Source organism: Haliaeetus leucocephalus, unplaced genomic scaffold (genome assembly GCF_000737465.1).
Source record: "Haliaeetus leucocephalus isolate CR32 unplaced genomic scaffold, Haliaeetus_leucocephalus-4.0 Scaffold849, whole genome shotgun sequence".
In the NCBI taxonomy this organism is placed as follows: domain Eukaryota; kingdom Metazoa; phylum Chordata; class Aves; order Accipitriformes; family Accipitridae; genus Haliaeetus; species Haliaeetus leucocephalus.
Window position 1 is genome coordinate 514,713 of NW_010973285.1, and position 15,401 is coordinate 530,113.

Sequence of the window (15,401 nt, forward strand, 5' to 3'; positions counted from 1 at the left end):
GACGTGTTTCAGAAAGACTAAATAACAGTGTTTCTGCTTAGTGACCTTGCTTCATTTCTTTCTTATATTTGCAGTAAGGTTCTACAGAAATATACAGTTACTACATTCTTGGCTTCTTAACAGACTTTGCATGTTTTAGACACAAATGTAGTGTAGGGTCTTCTAAAAAGTTTATTTAGACTGAAGATGGAGATACTATGAGGAAGTAAGTAACCCAAAACTTTTGGAGGTGAGAGGGGCAGAACAGAAGTAGTAAATGCCCATTAAATGCATGTCTTCTCATGTTTCTGTGTATTCAATGACTGTGACTGAAATAAAATGAGGAAATCTAAGACTATGGTCTGACAAACACTGTAAGACAGTATAAACTGGTGTTGCAGCTGAGAAAAGCATTCTCAAATTTCCTCCCAGCTTTGGACACAGGTATTGGCAAAATTCTCCCGAAAAAAGAAGGGTATCATCATTTGTGGTTAGAAATGTATTTCTCTAAATAATGTACTCCTTTCATTTGAGATTCATTGATAGCATTTTGCTCTGCTGATTCTTATTTAAGAGAAACTTAGAGGATTCAGGGAAGCAAAGGGAGAAAGGTTGTACATCTAGCTTGTAAGCAACGTTTTTTAAAAGGTCTTTTTTTGATGTAAGTAAATCGGTTACCAGATTGTAACCCTTTCTCAGCAGGGCCTTTCATCTACCTTACAGGTAGATTTGCAACACTGTGACACACCGTCATTCTTGTTCCAGCACCATTAAAGTTGTCTCTGGGAAATTTTAAAAAGAGCTTTTTGTTAAAATATTGGCAGTTCAGAGCGGGTATCTGTCATAATTTATGGCTTTATACAACACAGAAATAGCTCACTTCAAGCAACAAAGGCCCTGATGAAGTAATCTTGAAAAAGTTTGTATTTCCCCATTTTAATTTTTCAGGGTTTACTTAGTGATAATTGTCTTAATAAGCACAAGACTAGGATGGAATGGAAAATGAATTGCTGTACTATGGATGTGGTTGCAGCCAAGATCCTGCGTTTGAATGCTAGCCTCAAACCAGTGGAGCACAGATCTGCTCCATCACAGATACTCTAAGTTCACATTTGCCTAAGACTGTGTCCAGTTTTTTTATTGTTTATTTTGCAGTTTGGCGATTTAAATGCTGTGTCCCCTGGAAATATGGATAAAGGTAAGCATTTTAATCTCTCCAGCGTATAATTCTGTATAGAACTAATGTGTCTCTTTGAGCAAAACAAGTCCCTATGTTTTAAAAATACAGTAAAACAGAATTTAGAGCTGTATCATGCTTTAAAGTGCATGTATATGTTATATGGATATGTTAATATATTATTTGGATACAATAAGCTATCTATGTAATATGCAGCTTATAATAATGACTAGAATATTGTAGGTTTGTTTTAAAATAACAATATATTTTAAAGATGTTTACTATTGACACAAGAAATTTTTACACAGGTTTTAGTTGTATCTGATAGGACAGAGGAGGGTAACAGCTGTGGGAAGAAAGACAGGAGTATGCTTATGTATGTTTATCTGTAGTAAATGTTTTACTAAGTGAAGAAGGCAGAATTGCATGCAAGTAGTTGTCAGATAACTTGACAGTGAAGAGGACAAAAAGAAATGAGTTCCTTATAACCTCTTCATGCCATATTTTGACATATATTCTTATACTGACTAGTTGAGTGATTTGGGGTGACTTGACCCCAGATCACTCAACTAGTCAGTATAAGAATGTATGTCAAAATCTGGGGTCAGGTCACCCCAAATCTTTTCACCTCAGTTTCCCTATCTATAACTAAGAGTAACAACTCTTTTGTTCATCAGGTCTTAGAGATAAGAGGCATTTTGCAATATGAAGTTAACATTGTCAGAAATCGTTTTTGAGATTGCAGTTGTTTTTTCCACACTCTGTATCAGCAGAGTATAACTCAAGTGATCAACACTGAGAGTCTGTTTACCTATTTGAGATAATCATTGACTTTTTCCATTAAAATTTTATATTTTCATTTTGTGCTTTATCAGATTGCTAGTCTTCCCTGTATTTTTGTATTTCAACTATTATTTGCAAAATAAAGGCCCTTGTATTAGAATTTTTTCCCTTCATGCTAGTTTCATGGTGGTTTGTTTGTGCAGATGAGGGCAGTGAAGTAGAAAGTGAAATAGATGAAGAGCTGGATGAAAATGGAGAGCCACAAGCCAAGAGGGAGAAAACAGAGCTAAACCAGGCATTCCAGGTTGGCTGCATGCAGCCAGTGCTTGAGAGTGGAGTCCAGCAGAACCTCCTGAACCCAATTCATAATGAGCACATTGTTTCAACTACCCAGACTATCCGACAATGCAGTGCTACTGGAAATACATATACTGCGGTCTAATATGAAATCTTGCCCAGTGACACACACCCCATTACATTAGCCCTTTGGGTTTAATCTGAAAAAAAAATAAAGAGAATAAGTCTGAAGGTCGACTGTTGTCAAATTTTAGCTGTGCTGAACATTATTTTATTGGAGTTGTTAAATGGAATGGGTGTATGTATTTTGCCAGATCTGTTTAAATAAAAAAAGAGATTTTTTGTAAACAGAATCGTTTTACATTGGCCGCTCAATATGAAGAGTTTTCGTAGTATCAAATGCAAGGAAGATTTTTGCAAAGCTTAATGTTAATGTTTTTGTCGTCTTATAATAATTTAAATTTTTTCATAGTTTTTTAAAAATATTTTAATGTTAATTATTAGTTACGATGATTATTTCATATAGATAAGTTTTTAATTAGATGCACTTCTGTGAAATATCAAAAGAACTATTTTCTTTGATTTACACTGGAGGCATACTTATTTGACAGCAGATGTATCAAATTTGTTATAAAAGGTGCTTTTCATTGGACAACAAGAAGACACTATTTTGATAAAATTGTGAGCATTCAGGGGGAATTTTTGTAATAATGCTGGAGGGTTGGGAAGATCTCATAGTTTCTTTCTGTGAGCAAGAAGCAAGTTTAAATGACAGAATTTTAACAGAATGTGGTAATATGTACGTCATAAATGTACCTAATTATCTGACCATCATGTAAACAATGCAAGCTTCCTTTAAAATCAACAGTTCCAGATATTATTTGCATACCAGTTCCTCTGTTTTGAAGACTACTGATTCTATATGTGGGGCCACTCAACAGGTGCTTTTGGCTGTTGAGTGGTAATGTAGTTATTAGAAACTGAAGCTAAAAAAGAAGTGACTTTATTATTATTATTATTATTATTATTATTATTATTATTATTATTATTATTATTATTATTATTAATTTTAAGTGTATGTGCTACTTATGCTGAACTGGACATACAGGAAAACATTCCATTTGGATGACTTTCTTCTATTCCAGGTCTTTTCCTACTAGTGGTTCAATCTGCTGCTCTTAGAAAAGATGATTTATAGAATGCAAGGAATGTAGCAACCTGCATCATTTTCCTTTCAAAAATATTTCCTTGTTGTTAAAGTGGATTTAAATTTTTACAAAAATTAGATAAGGCAGTGTAACTGGCACACCTCACTTGTACTTATTCCCAATTGTGTAGAATTTGAATAGGTGGCTAGATGGACCATTGCCATTTAAGAATGTACATCAGGGATCATTGTACCTCGGCTATTACATGGTGCCTTAAACAGAACTGAAGCTAAGACTTAGTACTTTTTGTTATTCTTAACTCTTAAATTAATTCAACAAGGTGTGCCTGTCATTTTCAAATTCCCTAAGAATTAAGGACAGGTTACATAGCCTTCAAAAGAATAAAAGGATTTTTTTATTATTAAATGATTTTAATATCCCTCTTAGAATGACAATAAACCTATTTTTTCTGATTTCTAGCTGGATTTCACTTTATTACAAATAAAATTTGCTTGGGAATTTGGAAAGCAAAACTAGCTTTAATACCAACTTCAAATGTCAAAATAGATTGACCATAGTCCCAAGCATGATTATATATTTTCTAAAACCTTGCCTACTTTTAATTTTAAAAATTAAAAAGAAATAAATGAGCAGGTACATAATGCAGTGCATGTTTTCAATTTCTATATTTTGTGGGGTATCAGCCAGATATTACATTTTAATCGTTAAAGAATGACAGTTTATAGAGACCATATTAATTGACATTAAACAACTCAAATTTTTCTTCTTAAACATTTCATTATGCAGACACATGAATTTGCTACACTAAAATTCTGGAAATAAATAAGCCAAAAAGTGAAGGAGAGCACAAAAATATCAACTTTACAGAAAAGACTGTGTAAGAAAATTAGGAATTATTTTATTTTGGTTTATCTAGTGTGTCTGAAAATGACTGTAAAGTCATATATACCAAATGGGAGAAGAGCATGTAAAATGAACAGCGTATTTATAGCAAACAAGTTTTTTGCTAGAGTTTACATAGGCTCCAAATACAGCTGCACATCAACTAAAATGTCCTAACATTATTGGTGTACAAAATTAAATTCTAATTCCTTTGCAGAATTGGGAGGTGAACCCATCCTGCTCATTCTATGTAGTCATAATTCCTACTAATGTCAGTAGATGGCTTTTGCCTCAGTAAAAAGTGGAAGTGAGGTTTATATTCATTATTTCTACACTCATAAATGCACTGAATCTCATTATAGATTTTGTTCTCACATATATCGCTCAGTGTGTCCTGATTTTCCCTTGGAAATCAGCACATCTGTACCCTTCACCAAAAATGCTAAAACTAAGCTGTGATAAATATTTACTCCCCTTCATTGTGCATTATAAGATGTTTACAAGTAAAATAAAGCGAAATAATTCAACTTTTTTTTCATTTTCAGCTTTTTTTAATACTGTAGTACTTGTTTCAATTTTTGTGTTGATGGACCTATAATGTTTTCTTATTATTGTCCTTTCTTGGTTTAATGTTGGATTTGTTGTTGCTGAGAAAAGAGTATGATTGTAATAGGTAAATCTAGATTGCTAAAAAAGGTGGGACCTGAGTATCTTTCATTATTTAGCTCTCCATTCCACTCAGTTGTTCAGTGTTCACAAAGTGCAAAACAAAACTGAACAAAAATCTGAATACAAAAATGGAATGTATTTCATAGCTTCTAAAAACAATGAGTTATCAAAACAAATTGGAACTATCCCGGGTTCAGAAAACTGAATGGAGTCTGTATTTCTATGCTTAAATTCTAAAGGTTTTACCAGAGTTTTTTAGAACTATGTTACTGTAAGCTGCGTTATATACTTACAGATTTAGGGGGTCTTCTGTTTTATTTTTACATTTACTAAAATTTTAATCAAACACTTAGATAAAACATTTTGCACACTCTTGCTATTTAATAGTTGGAGTTTAGTAATCATTAAACTACAGAGATACGAATACCTCAGTCCATATTCTGTAATGTGTAGCATGCGGTTGCATTGCCATACCAGCTCTGAAGTCTATTGTTAGTGCTCTGGAGAGGTGTAGCATGTATCCACAGGGTAGACATTATGAGAGTTGACATGGTTTATGTGTTTTATCTAATCTTGACATGGAATCCAAAATAATTATTTTAGAGGCATTTCCCTCATTAGCACAAATGGCACAGTGAACAGTGTCGGGGAATGGGTATTGTTGAACTACCTTTTCAAAACACAGGGCCCAATTTTCAAAAGTTTTATATTTATTAAAATTTGTTGGTACATTTTCATCTTTCTCATGCTAAATCAGTTTTAAAGCTTTTTTTTTCCCTGTTTTCAATTATTTCCGTGTTTTCCTCTTGTACTGCAGCATGCTCTAGGCACCGTCTTTTAAAAAAGTTCCATAAAAATTTGGAAAACAGATTTTAAATAATTTACCTATAAAATGATGATTTACAGCATTACTGCCTTTAGTTCAAAAATAAGAAAACAGATAATGTTCTGTCATTCAGGAATGTATAGGTCTATATAAAAATATAATTTAAAGTGAGGTATTTTTAAATACCAGGAACACTTCTTTTGTTCACCTTGTTTTCTGTAGGACAAATGATCTGCTATCTTTGTCATTCTCGCTAACTGACATCTGCACTGTTTAGAAAAAAATTTTATATTAGCAATGCACTGCTATCCAATTTAATGCAGAATGTTTTTACAAAATTAAAACAACCATTGATAGCCATAAAAGTGCTGATGAAAAATAGATTTATTAGTAATATAACTATACAACAATAATTTTTTGGTTTAAAACATTCATTTGAGAGAGCAGTATGAATTTCTGAAAATTGGGCCCTTGTCTCTAACAGGACATCCTTTTTGTATATGGTTTAAAATAAATCAATAAATGGAATTATAGTATCTCTGCTAATTTGTTTGGTGATTTGAGACAAACAAATAATAAAAACTGGAATAGAAGCATAAACACAGTGCTTAGTTCTAGTATTAGAAAATTAATTTGATATAATGCCTTGCATTAACCCTTTGAGCATTGTAAGTAACATGATGGGAACAAAGCTTTTTAGATAATTTAATTAGTCCATTGAGCATATACTTTGAAATAGCTGATAGTGTTGTAGAATTTTTTAAAATTATGTTTAAAGTAAATACTTGCATACTATACGGGAATGGTTTTGTTATAGGAGGCTCAATAGATGTAGGCAATATATGCACTGCCATTGACATATACTGTCTAATAGAAAACAGTAGTTCAGCTCCCTTGTTTTCATAATTGCATAAATATATAAAGAAAATCAAACATGTTTCTACATATATGAAGTTGTCTACTTTAAGATGCCTTTAGAAGATAAAGGCTTAGAAAATGTATTCAGACTATTCTGAAAATCTCCTGAGGTAGGTTAGTATTGGAATACTCTGGTACTGTAAAAGAGAATCTTTAGGATTAAAAGAAGGCTTAATGAAGAAGAATAAATTTTGCAGAATATTTGATATGTTTGCATTGAAATTTTTGGCAGTGTTTTTGATAAACAAGAACAAAAAGTGCACACTTATGTTGATATTCCTTTAAAAACTCAGTCACTGCAATAATGACTAGCTAAAAGATGAAGTTATTTTATACATCTTCATCTACAGGGGTACGGTTTGGGTGGCCCTTATTGAATGTCAGAATTTTAAAAGCAACCTAGAAATTGCACAAGCCTTTTGCCATTTTAAAGAGCCCCTTTGTTCTTATGAATACTGCTTACAAAAGCAAGGGAGCAAGTGTAGTAGCAAGTAGAGATTCTTTGAACTTACAGATAGAAATGCCACCTTACTAAGTGAGAGTACAATACATTTTCTACTGGTTTCTTGCAATATCAATCAGTCAGCAAACGCTAAGTGCAGCTGTACTTATTTAAGTCTAGCTGAGGGCAAAAAAAAAAGGGGTCTCAAGTTATTTAACGGAATTATGTCAGTAGTATAGTGCAAGTAAGTTGTAAACATTTTTAGTCAGTTAATTCATGCATAATTAACATAAATGCAATACTCAAAGGGTTTTAATTTAACAACTTTTTTTATTCATAATTTACTGTAAATGCTTCTGAGTTTGCATGCCTTGATCATTGCTGCTAGTGATTTTATGTGCCAGTAGACCTGAGTTTGATTTACCAGTTTAACTAAGAAATAGTAAAAGCCACTTACAAAGTGACTGCCTAGTGTTTGTTTGAAGTAAAATATGCCTTAGTTTGAAAGTGATCATTTTAACTCTTGTTTTATTCTGATTTTTGTTTCTTTTCCTGTTGAAAAATTAAATTAGCATTTTGAGATTGGAAGCCCTGAGTAGTTAATTATTTGGTAAGAACTGTTCTTATAGATTGCTCATTAAGGCTGAAATTCACTGTAAAAAGAAGGCCCGGAACAAGCCTATGAGCATCAAATGAGCCTCACTTAAATCTAAATCAGGAAAATGTTCTTTATATGTTCTTAAGCACTTTCTTGATTATGGTGCAAACATGTTAGAGGAGTTTTCAGTTCTGGATGAATTTTACTCTTAAATAATAAATGTCTCTGTGAGAGGAATTTAGGCTTCGGAGGAACAACCTCGCATGGATTGGTATTTACCAGGAACTCAGTTCAATTGTTTTTGACTCACTGATACCAGCAAGAGATTTTTACGCAAAGAATACTTAAAGGGTTCCCCAAATAAAGTTTCCTTCAATACAATGTTAAAGTGATTGCCTTGTGTTTAAACATGAAATATCCATCTTAAAGTAACCCAATTAAGCAATTTAAAATATGCTAGGAAAATATCACTTTGTACCAAAGCAAGTTGCCCATTTCCACTCATCTTCACTGAAAATTTGGATTTACAGTTAATAATCAATGAGGCTGTTAAACTTTGAGTGCCTTTCAAAAACTTGGAAAATTGTGCCTGAGGTGGTAAACTTTAATTAGGTTAATTCTAGAGCTACCAATCAGTAATTTTGTCATCACTCAGGGCCTTCTTACCTTCTAGGAAACTTCTTTTGTTGCATTTATTTTATACTGTATTTTTTTTAAGTGCCATCATTTAAATTTCACTTAGTAAGTGGCAGATTACATTATTCAGTCCCACAGCACAGAAACATCATAACACTAGGACATATTCAAACTTTTATTTTCCAGTTGACTGAATATATTATGTAAATGAGGTAAGCAACTTTTTGTAGATTGTATGTGTGAGATAATGTAATGTTCTTTTCCAGTTTTTGGACTACAGTTGAATATACTTTTTAATTATTTAAAGAAGACATCTTTACAGAATAACGTGATGGTTTTTTTGTATAATGTATTTGATTTTGTAAATACGTATTTCCTGATGTGATTTTTGTGAGAAATGCTAAATCTTTTAGTATATCATGTCCTCTCAAAACTGGCAGGAGCTAAATAATAGTTTGTGGGCAATTTGTATTGTGTACTGTACAATAACTGGGGAACTTTTATAATTATAAAAATATATATTAACTTTTAGTGTGTTGTTTAAAAAAATGACTGGAACATACTAAAGACAGTAGGATTTTTCTGAATATTTCAGACTTGAACTCAGGCTAGCTTTCTTGTGTTTTTCAAAACGAAATTGTGTCTTGTCTTTTAAAATCAATAAATTTGTTTTCTTGTTAAAAACATACCTGAATTGCTTCAGTTTTTATATAGCCAGATATTTTGGATTCTGGTACTATTGATTTTAAGAGAAAAAATATTTCAACTTATGCCTTTTAAATAAGACTGCAATTTTTTATTTAGCGGCAACAGAACCAAGTAACGACTGTGTCTCAGACTGCAAAAGAAGGTAGTATTTTGAAGTATCAATTCAACTAAGTAGCTGTCACATTCCCAGTAAATACAGACAGTAATATACTTATTAATTTCAAAATGAACAATAATATCCCATTACAGATTTAGCTAGTTAACAGATGTCAGTGAAGGGGCATGCAGATTTTGGCCTCCAGGAATTAGCGTTGTCAATTCATTACCAGCAGAACCTACTTCTGCAAGTTCTGCTCTAAATATTCTGCAGTGTGCTAATGCATTGGATGTTTTGGCAGTTTCACAAAACATAGACAAAGGCCTAATCTTATCGGATCATATATCTTATGGGTCTGTAGTATGTGTTGCAGGCACTGTTTCATATAAAGAAATGCAGAATGTTATTTTAAACAGGGAGGAGCCACTGAGTAATAGATGCTAGAACATCAAAATGACTATTGGATACCAAGATTAAAACGGGTATTTCACACAAAATAGTGGTAAAGATAGAGAAGCTGCATCCTAAAGCTTATTCTTGGGAAGTTCAGCTGTACATTACGGTCCAGTCATTGCCTTGCCTTTAATTTCAAATAAAGACCAAAAGCTTAGTAGACTAGAACGCTGGTTCCTGCAATGCATCCTATCAAACAAGACTATAAATTTTCTACACTAGTGACCAGCCACACCTGTGTTTACAGAATACTCCTAATTGGTTTGCTAATCAAGACTAAGACTTCATTTCCTAGCTGGTGTCTTGCTGAGACTGAATAGGTCTTGCTCCAGCACACGCACAAAAAAACAGTCTGTAGAGGGACATCTCCCTCTAGAGGGATCTCACGCCAACTAACAGTTGATAGAGCCAACAGGCCACATTACTCCTTTTCCACTGACAGTGTTATGAGGAAGACCCCGCAGAATTCAGCCTCTGCTGCTGTTGATACTAATTAAAGTGGTTTAATCAGTTAACCAATGGAAATTTAGTTCAGCATCCCGAAACACTACAATCGAGACTTCAAACCATGAAGCATAGCTGAAGTGCAGGAGAAATTCAGAAATACTGTGTACTGCAAGAAAACACCAGTGTAAGAAGGGTTATAAGTGAAGCTTATTTTTATTACTTCTGTAAGGTCATTTTCTGCATGATATTAATGATATCAAATAAGTAAGATACATTCTATATCGAGTTATTTTAAGTGCATTTAATTTGACTTACCTAAAGCATTCATTTCAATTGTGTAAAATGTCATACAGCCTGAAGCAATCCAATGTGCATCAGTTGTTTAGTTCCATGTCAAGGTCTATGCCAAAAGCCATCTGAAGTACAAGCCAGTTATTTTCCCACAAAGGCATCTGACCAAGGCAAGGAAGAAACCCTGATCCATTTTTAGCACTGTTAACAGTATGCTAAATTTTTTATTCTGACTTGATTCTGCTGATCTCATTCCAAATTTTGCTAAATCCCATTGTATGTGTTCTTCCCCAATGCCTGAATTAACCTAACCAGTAGGACTTTATTCAAAAAACAGAACAACCCCTCCTTTACCACAATGTGTTGCTGATGACAGTTTATTCAAAGGAATTTTATAGCAGAACTGTTATAGTAAGAATCACTCTGCATATAGACATTTTCCACTGGCACACTGAGCACACAAAAGCTGCTGCTTTCATTATCAGAGTTTAGGCAGACATAGCAGGTCAGCATTTACTTAGTAACTAGTAGTTAATAAATCAGACATACTTTCAGAGACCTAGCTGGAAATGGTATAAAAAAAATTGCTGTCTCAAGCTGTTCTCTCTTTGCTGCTGGATGTTGCCTTTCCCCACAATGGAGCCACACTAATAGATGGTGTCCTGGCACAGTTCTGATTTAGCCACCTTTGCTTAAACTGCTGCTAAAAGTGGTCTGTACTAATGTCTCTGCTGCTGGAGACATTTGTTGGTTAGGAAGTTCTGACAACTTGCTGAAAGCACCAGAGTGTTCAGATTCTTTATCTTCTTTCATGAAGTATTACTGGCACAAGCATATTTACAATACTTGAGTTGTTAAAGCACAGTTTAAGAGAGCTACTGGTAGTATTATTGTGAACAGCCATATCTACAGTATGCTCTTTAGAAGAAGGGTTCATGAACTGGTCCTTTGTGGAAGCTGTAATTTGAGGTTGTATTGTCTTCCACCACTATTGAAAGACTGCAGAAACAGCTGAAGAAGCTGCTATAACAACACATTAATTGAAGTTTGGGTCACAAAGAATTGTGTAGTTGCAACACAGGCATTGAATTTACTGGTCCATGTGAGTGACAAGGTGACTTTTGCTCAGAACGGTAGCAATCACTTTGTCCTTTTATTTCCCTGGTTTTCAACAGTTTCTGATGCCTAAGAAAAGTTTAGACTCTCCTTCCTCCAGTTTCACCCAAGAAAGCCAAACAGCCAAAATCAAAAGGTACAGTAAGTAACATAGCAAGGAAATGGGACAGCCCTAGCCTGGAAAGCCCACTTTCACCAACAAAGGGAGGCTTGGAGCTAAAGCAGTATGGCATGCTCCTCAGGTGATTGATGGATCTTTTCACCAGCTTCAGGGTCACAGAAGAAGGACTTCTATCTGGGATCCACCAGTGACCAGCATGATATCAAAGTCATTTCAGATTGATAGCATGACATAGCAAGTAGGAAAGCTGTCACTTTGATGTTGCTTAACTGTTGGGAGTAATGCTCCCATCTAACTCAAGGATCTCAGCTCTGCGTGGAAGAGACGTCCCCAAGCACTGCTTGTTTCAGAGCTCAGAGAGAGCTGCCTGATGCTTTCTCTCACATTTGTTAGGTGCAGCTGTCTCCTTGCTATAGGATCAAGGCAGACTTCTCTGAAAGGACTTTGAGAGCGTGTGAGTATTATGGTCACAGATGTGACACACAATAGCTTTTGCAACCATACTTATCCTCAAAGCTTTAAAAGGTGTATTTTTTTCCACAGGAAGGAAATGCTGCATAGTTTTGAAGTTACTTTGGCTGTATGTGTGAAATACAAAACCATTTTATCCACAGATATGCCTAATCATCACCACATAAAAGACAGCATTCCCTTCCTTTGGACTTCTGGTAGAGGGTCCATTTTGTGGGTCTTTGGAAAACATGATCCTTCTATCTCCATCCAGTTATTTTGGCAAATCCAAATCAAATTCATGTTTCCACTACACCAACTGCATTAGAGGTAGACAAGAGAATGTCTTGTTGTAGCATGTTTCTGCTGAAAAAACTGCCAAAATATCTAACTATGCTGAATAATGTACCACAGTTCAGCTTTTTTATCCTTTTCCTAGAAAAGGGAATTTAATTGATTTAAAATTCCTGCAAGTTTGGGTGGACTTTTTTAAAAAAATAAAAAAAGTGGTCAAGTAGCTAATCCATTATAGACAAAGCTTGTCACGATGTCTGGAAGAGAAGGAACTTTTCTCATTTAACACCACCAGATCCTATATACCTTTAAACACACTAAGCAGGATCGTAACTGTAGTTGCTCTTTGAAAGCAATGGGGCTCTGCAGACACAGCAGCCCAACTGGAAAAGACTGTGAAATTCAAACCTAGTTCTGTGTTACAGGACTTGTCACATTCCAACGTGGGTTTTGTAATCGACAATTTATGTAGCTTGCAAATGGACAGGGTATGCCTGCAGAATGAATGCTGGTTATCTGTTCTACCCTTCAATGTCAAAGAAGAGGCATAACAATAGTATTTAATAGAATATATTGTTGCACCACTAGATGTAAATTTGATTCAGATTTCTAAGTATAAAATACTTGGCTTTAGCAAGAGATACTGAAACTTAGTGCTTATACTATTAGTGAAGAACTAGTTGGTAGCATTAATTTCATAGCTACTGATACTGCTGCCTTTGCTGATAGCCAATGAAAGACAAAACTGGATTAAAAATTGTTTTCCTATTACTTCCACAGATCAATTTTGAAACAAAAATGGTGCATTCTACACAATAAAGCATTCACAGTGAGGTAGCAGTTTCAGGTGAGCAACATCTTGAATAGTGTTTCCAGTCAATTTTTGGTGGAATTCATTATATGAAGGATATAGTAGTACATGGTTTGAGCAATAAGCCTTGAAGTTATTTCCTCAGATTCTTTAATAATACTGTGGTTTAAAGAGATTGATGGAAATCTGGATGGAAAATGATCAGGAAATACAGAAGCAGAACATAACTTAGAGAGTTGGTTGAAAGTTTGTTCATTGCTGATTCATGTAACAATTCAAGATGTGCATTAAAGGCTAAAAGGCATAGTCAAAATTTCCTGTCTTCTGTAGTCCCAGCTCACCCTAGCTGTTATCACTCAAACTTTTAGGAATACAGGTAGGGTTTTTTTCAGATACATTGTCCTCTTGTTGGACTTGATAATTAAAATTACTTTATGCCCTCAGAAAATACATTTGCCCTGAATATGTTTGGCAAAGGGCTGTAACGCAGAATTATGTCAGACCTCTTTCACCCATGCTCATCCCCCTGCCAAATGCACATATATTTGGTTCAGGAAGCAACCTTGCTACATCACACTCACTATTGCAGCCAAAAACTACTGTACTGGAGCCACAGCCATGTAGCTGTTCAATGATTTAGTGGTGGCGCCTGAAGCTGAAAAGGAAGCAAGGCTGCAAGTTGAAACCAAGGTGGTAGAAGCAGCAGTGACTATTGCCCAAAGTGGACAGGCCTCTTCGGTGGGACACTATTCACCCCTTATGGGTGTGAGAAGTAGTAATGCTGTTGAGGACTAGGTGATTAGTGACACACCTCTACTGAAGTGAGGTGGTCATCCCATACAGATACTGGTATAAAAAAGATACTCTTCTGTCTCCTTTTATGTGTGAAAAAAATTTACGCCTCCAAACTACCCTTGTCACCTTTTTCACAGCATTGTGAAAAACAGCAACATCCTGCCTGTTGCTCCATTTTATTACTGGTGTGTCATGAGGCTCTCTCATCTAGGAGAGGCATATCTATCTGCATGACACTTTCCTGCTTATCCCCTGTGCTTCTACAACTCTTAGTCTGGCATTGGCCCTATATTTCAGCTACCTGTAAATATTTTCTTCTAGGCTCAACAAATGCAGTCTTTCCTTACTTGTATTTATTCAACCTTTCACTGCAATGATGAATCTGACAGCCCAGAAATCCTCATTCTTTGGCCTACTTAGTTAAGTGGCTGTGGAGTTGGCTTTGGGTATATGCAATCCAGGTGAGGGCCAAAGCACTTACTGTGTGCCGTAAGCTATGCACAAACACTTGATGGCATGTGCAGACTGCCTTATTCCTCCTTCATACAGGGGTAAATAACATCAAATTCCTTCATAGAAGAATCAAGAGGTGATACCTCATTTTTGTGCTCAGAAAGGGTAATTAAATCCGGACAGAGAACTGCGCTACTGGAGGACAGAATTGTGTTGTCTTTGTAGACAAACCATCCCAGTCATTAGTGCAAACCCAGGTTCAGCAACACACATGCCACTTCAGTACATTTTGTGGCTTAAGTGGCTCAGAGGAACACGTCTCTGTGTAGCTGGGAGGTCACCTCTTTGCACAACAAGACAGTCCTTTTGACACTGTTGAGGTGGGTACATGCGCTTCCTTTCCAGCCAGCCAGGATAGCCCAGCTCACCACCTGGGCCCAGAGAACATTACTGACGTACATATTACAATAACATCTGGAAACTCAATAAGCTGAGGCCCTTTTAAACTTTACACAGTCCTTTTAAACTCAGAGCACTTCTCAAATATTCATTAATTTACCTTCACAGCATCGCTTTGACACAGAGGCATACACACTAAAGTACCCAGTGGGATTTTTTTTTTTTTTCCTTTTAGCGGCGCGGGGGGGGCGGGGCAGCAGGGCAGCACACGACAAAAAAATGGCAAAGCAAGCCCAACAAAACCAACCAACCAACAAACAAACCCCCAAAACGAACCACCAGGGAAAACTTTTATGGCAAAACAGCGGCACCTACTGCTTAATGTTACAGTTGCACCCTTACGTTGTTCGAAAGTAAAGCAGAGGGGGAAACGCCGGGGAGGGAAAGGCCAGATTGCCAGCAGTTTAGCGAACCTTCTCCTTCAATCCCTGCTACCGACTTCCAGCCCCAGGGCCAGCGCGAGTCCTGCCCGCGCGCGGCCCTTCCTCACCCGCTGCCTCAGGGACGCGGGGTCCCCGCCAGCCCGAGCC

The 15,401-nt window shown here is 35.7% G+C and overlaps 1 protein-coding gene across 2 annotated transcripts in view; it reads left to right on the forward strand.

Annotated features, from left to right (window-relative positions):
• Positions 1-2,434, forward strand: part of RFX3 (regulatory factor X, 3 (influences HLA class II expression)) — a 123,037-nt gene extending 120,603 nt beyond the window's left edge. For both annotated transcript variants that reach the window (XM_010582767.1, XM_010582768.1), the window contains 2 exons: positions 1,135-1,177; positions 2,143-2,434. In XM_010582767.1, the coding sequence (XP_010581069.1) occupies positions 1,135-1,177; positions 2,143-2,381 (282 nt within the window). In that variant the 3' untranslated portion in view covers positions 2,382-2,434. The remainder of the gene's footprint in view (positions 1-1,134; positions 1,178-2,142) is intronic.
• Positions 2,435-15,401: the final 12,967 nt, after the last annotated feature.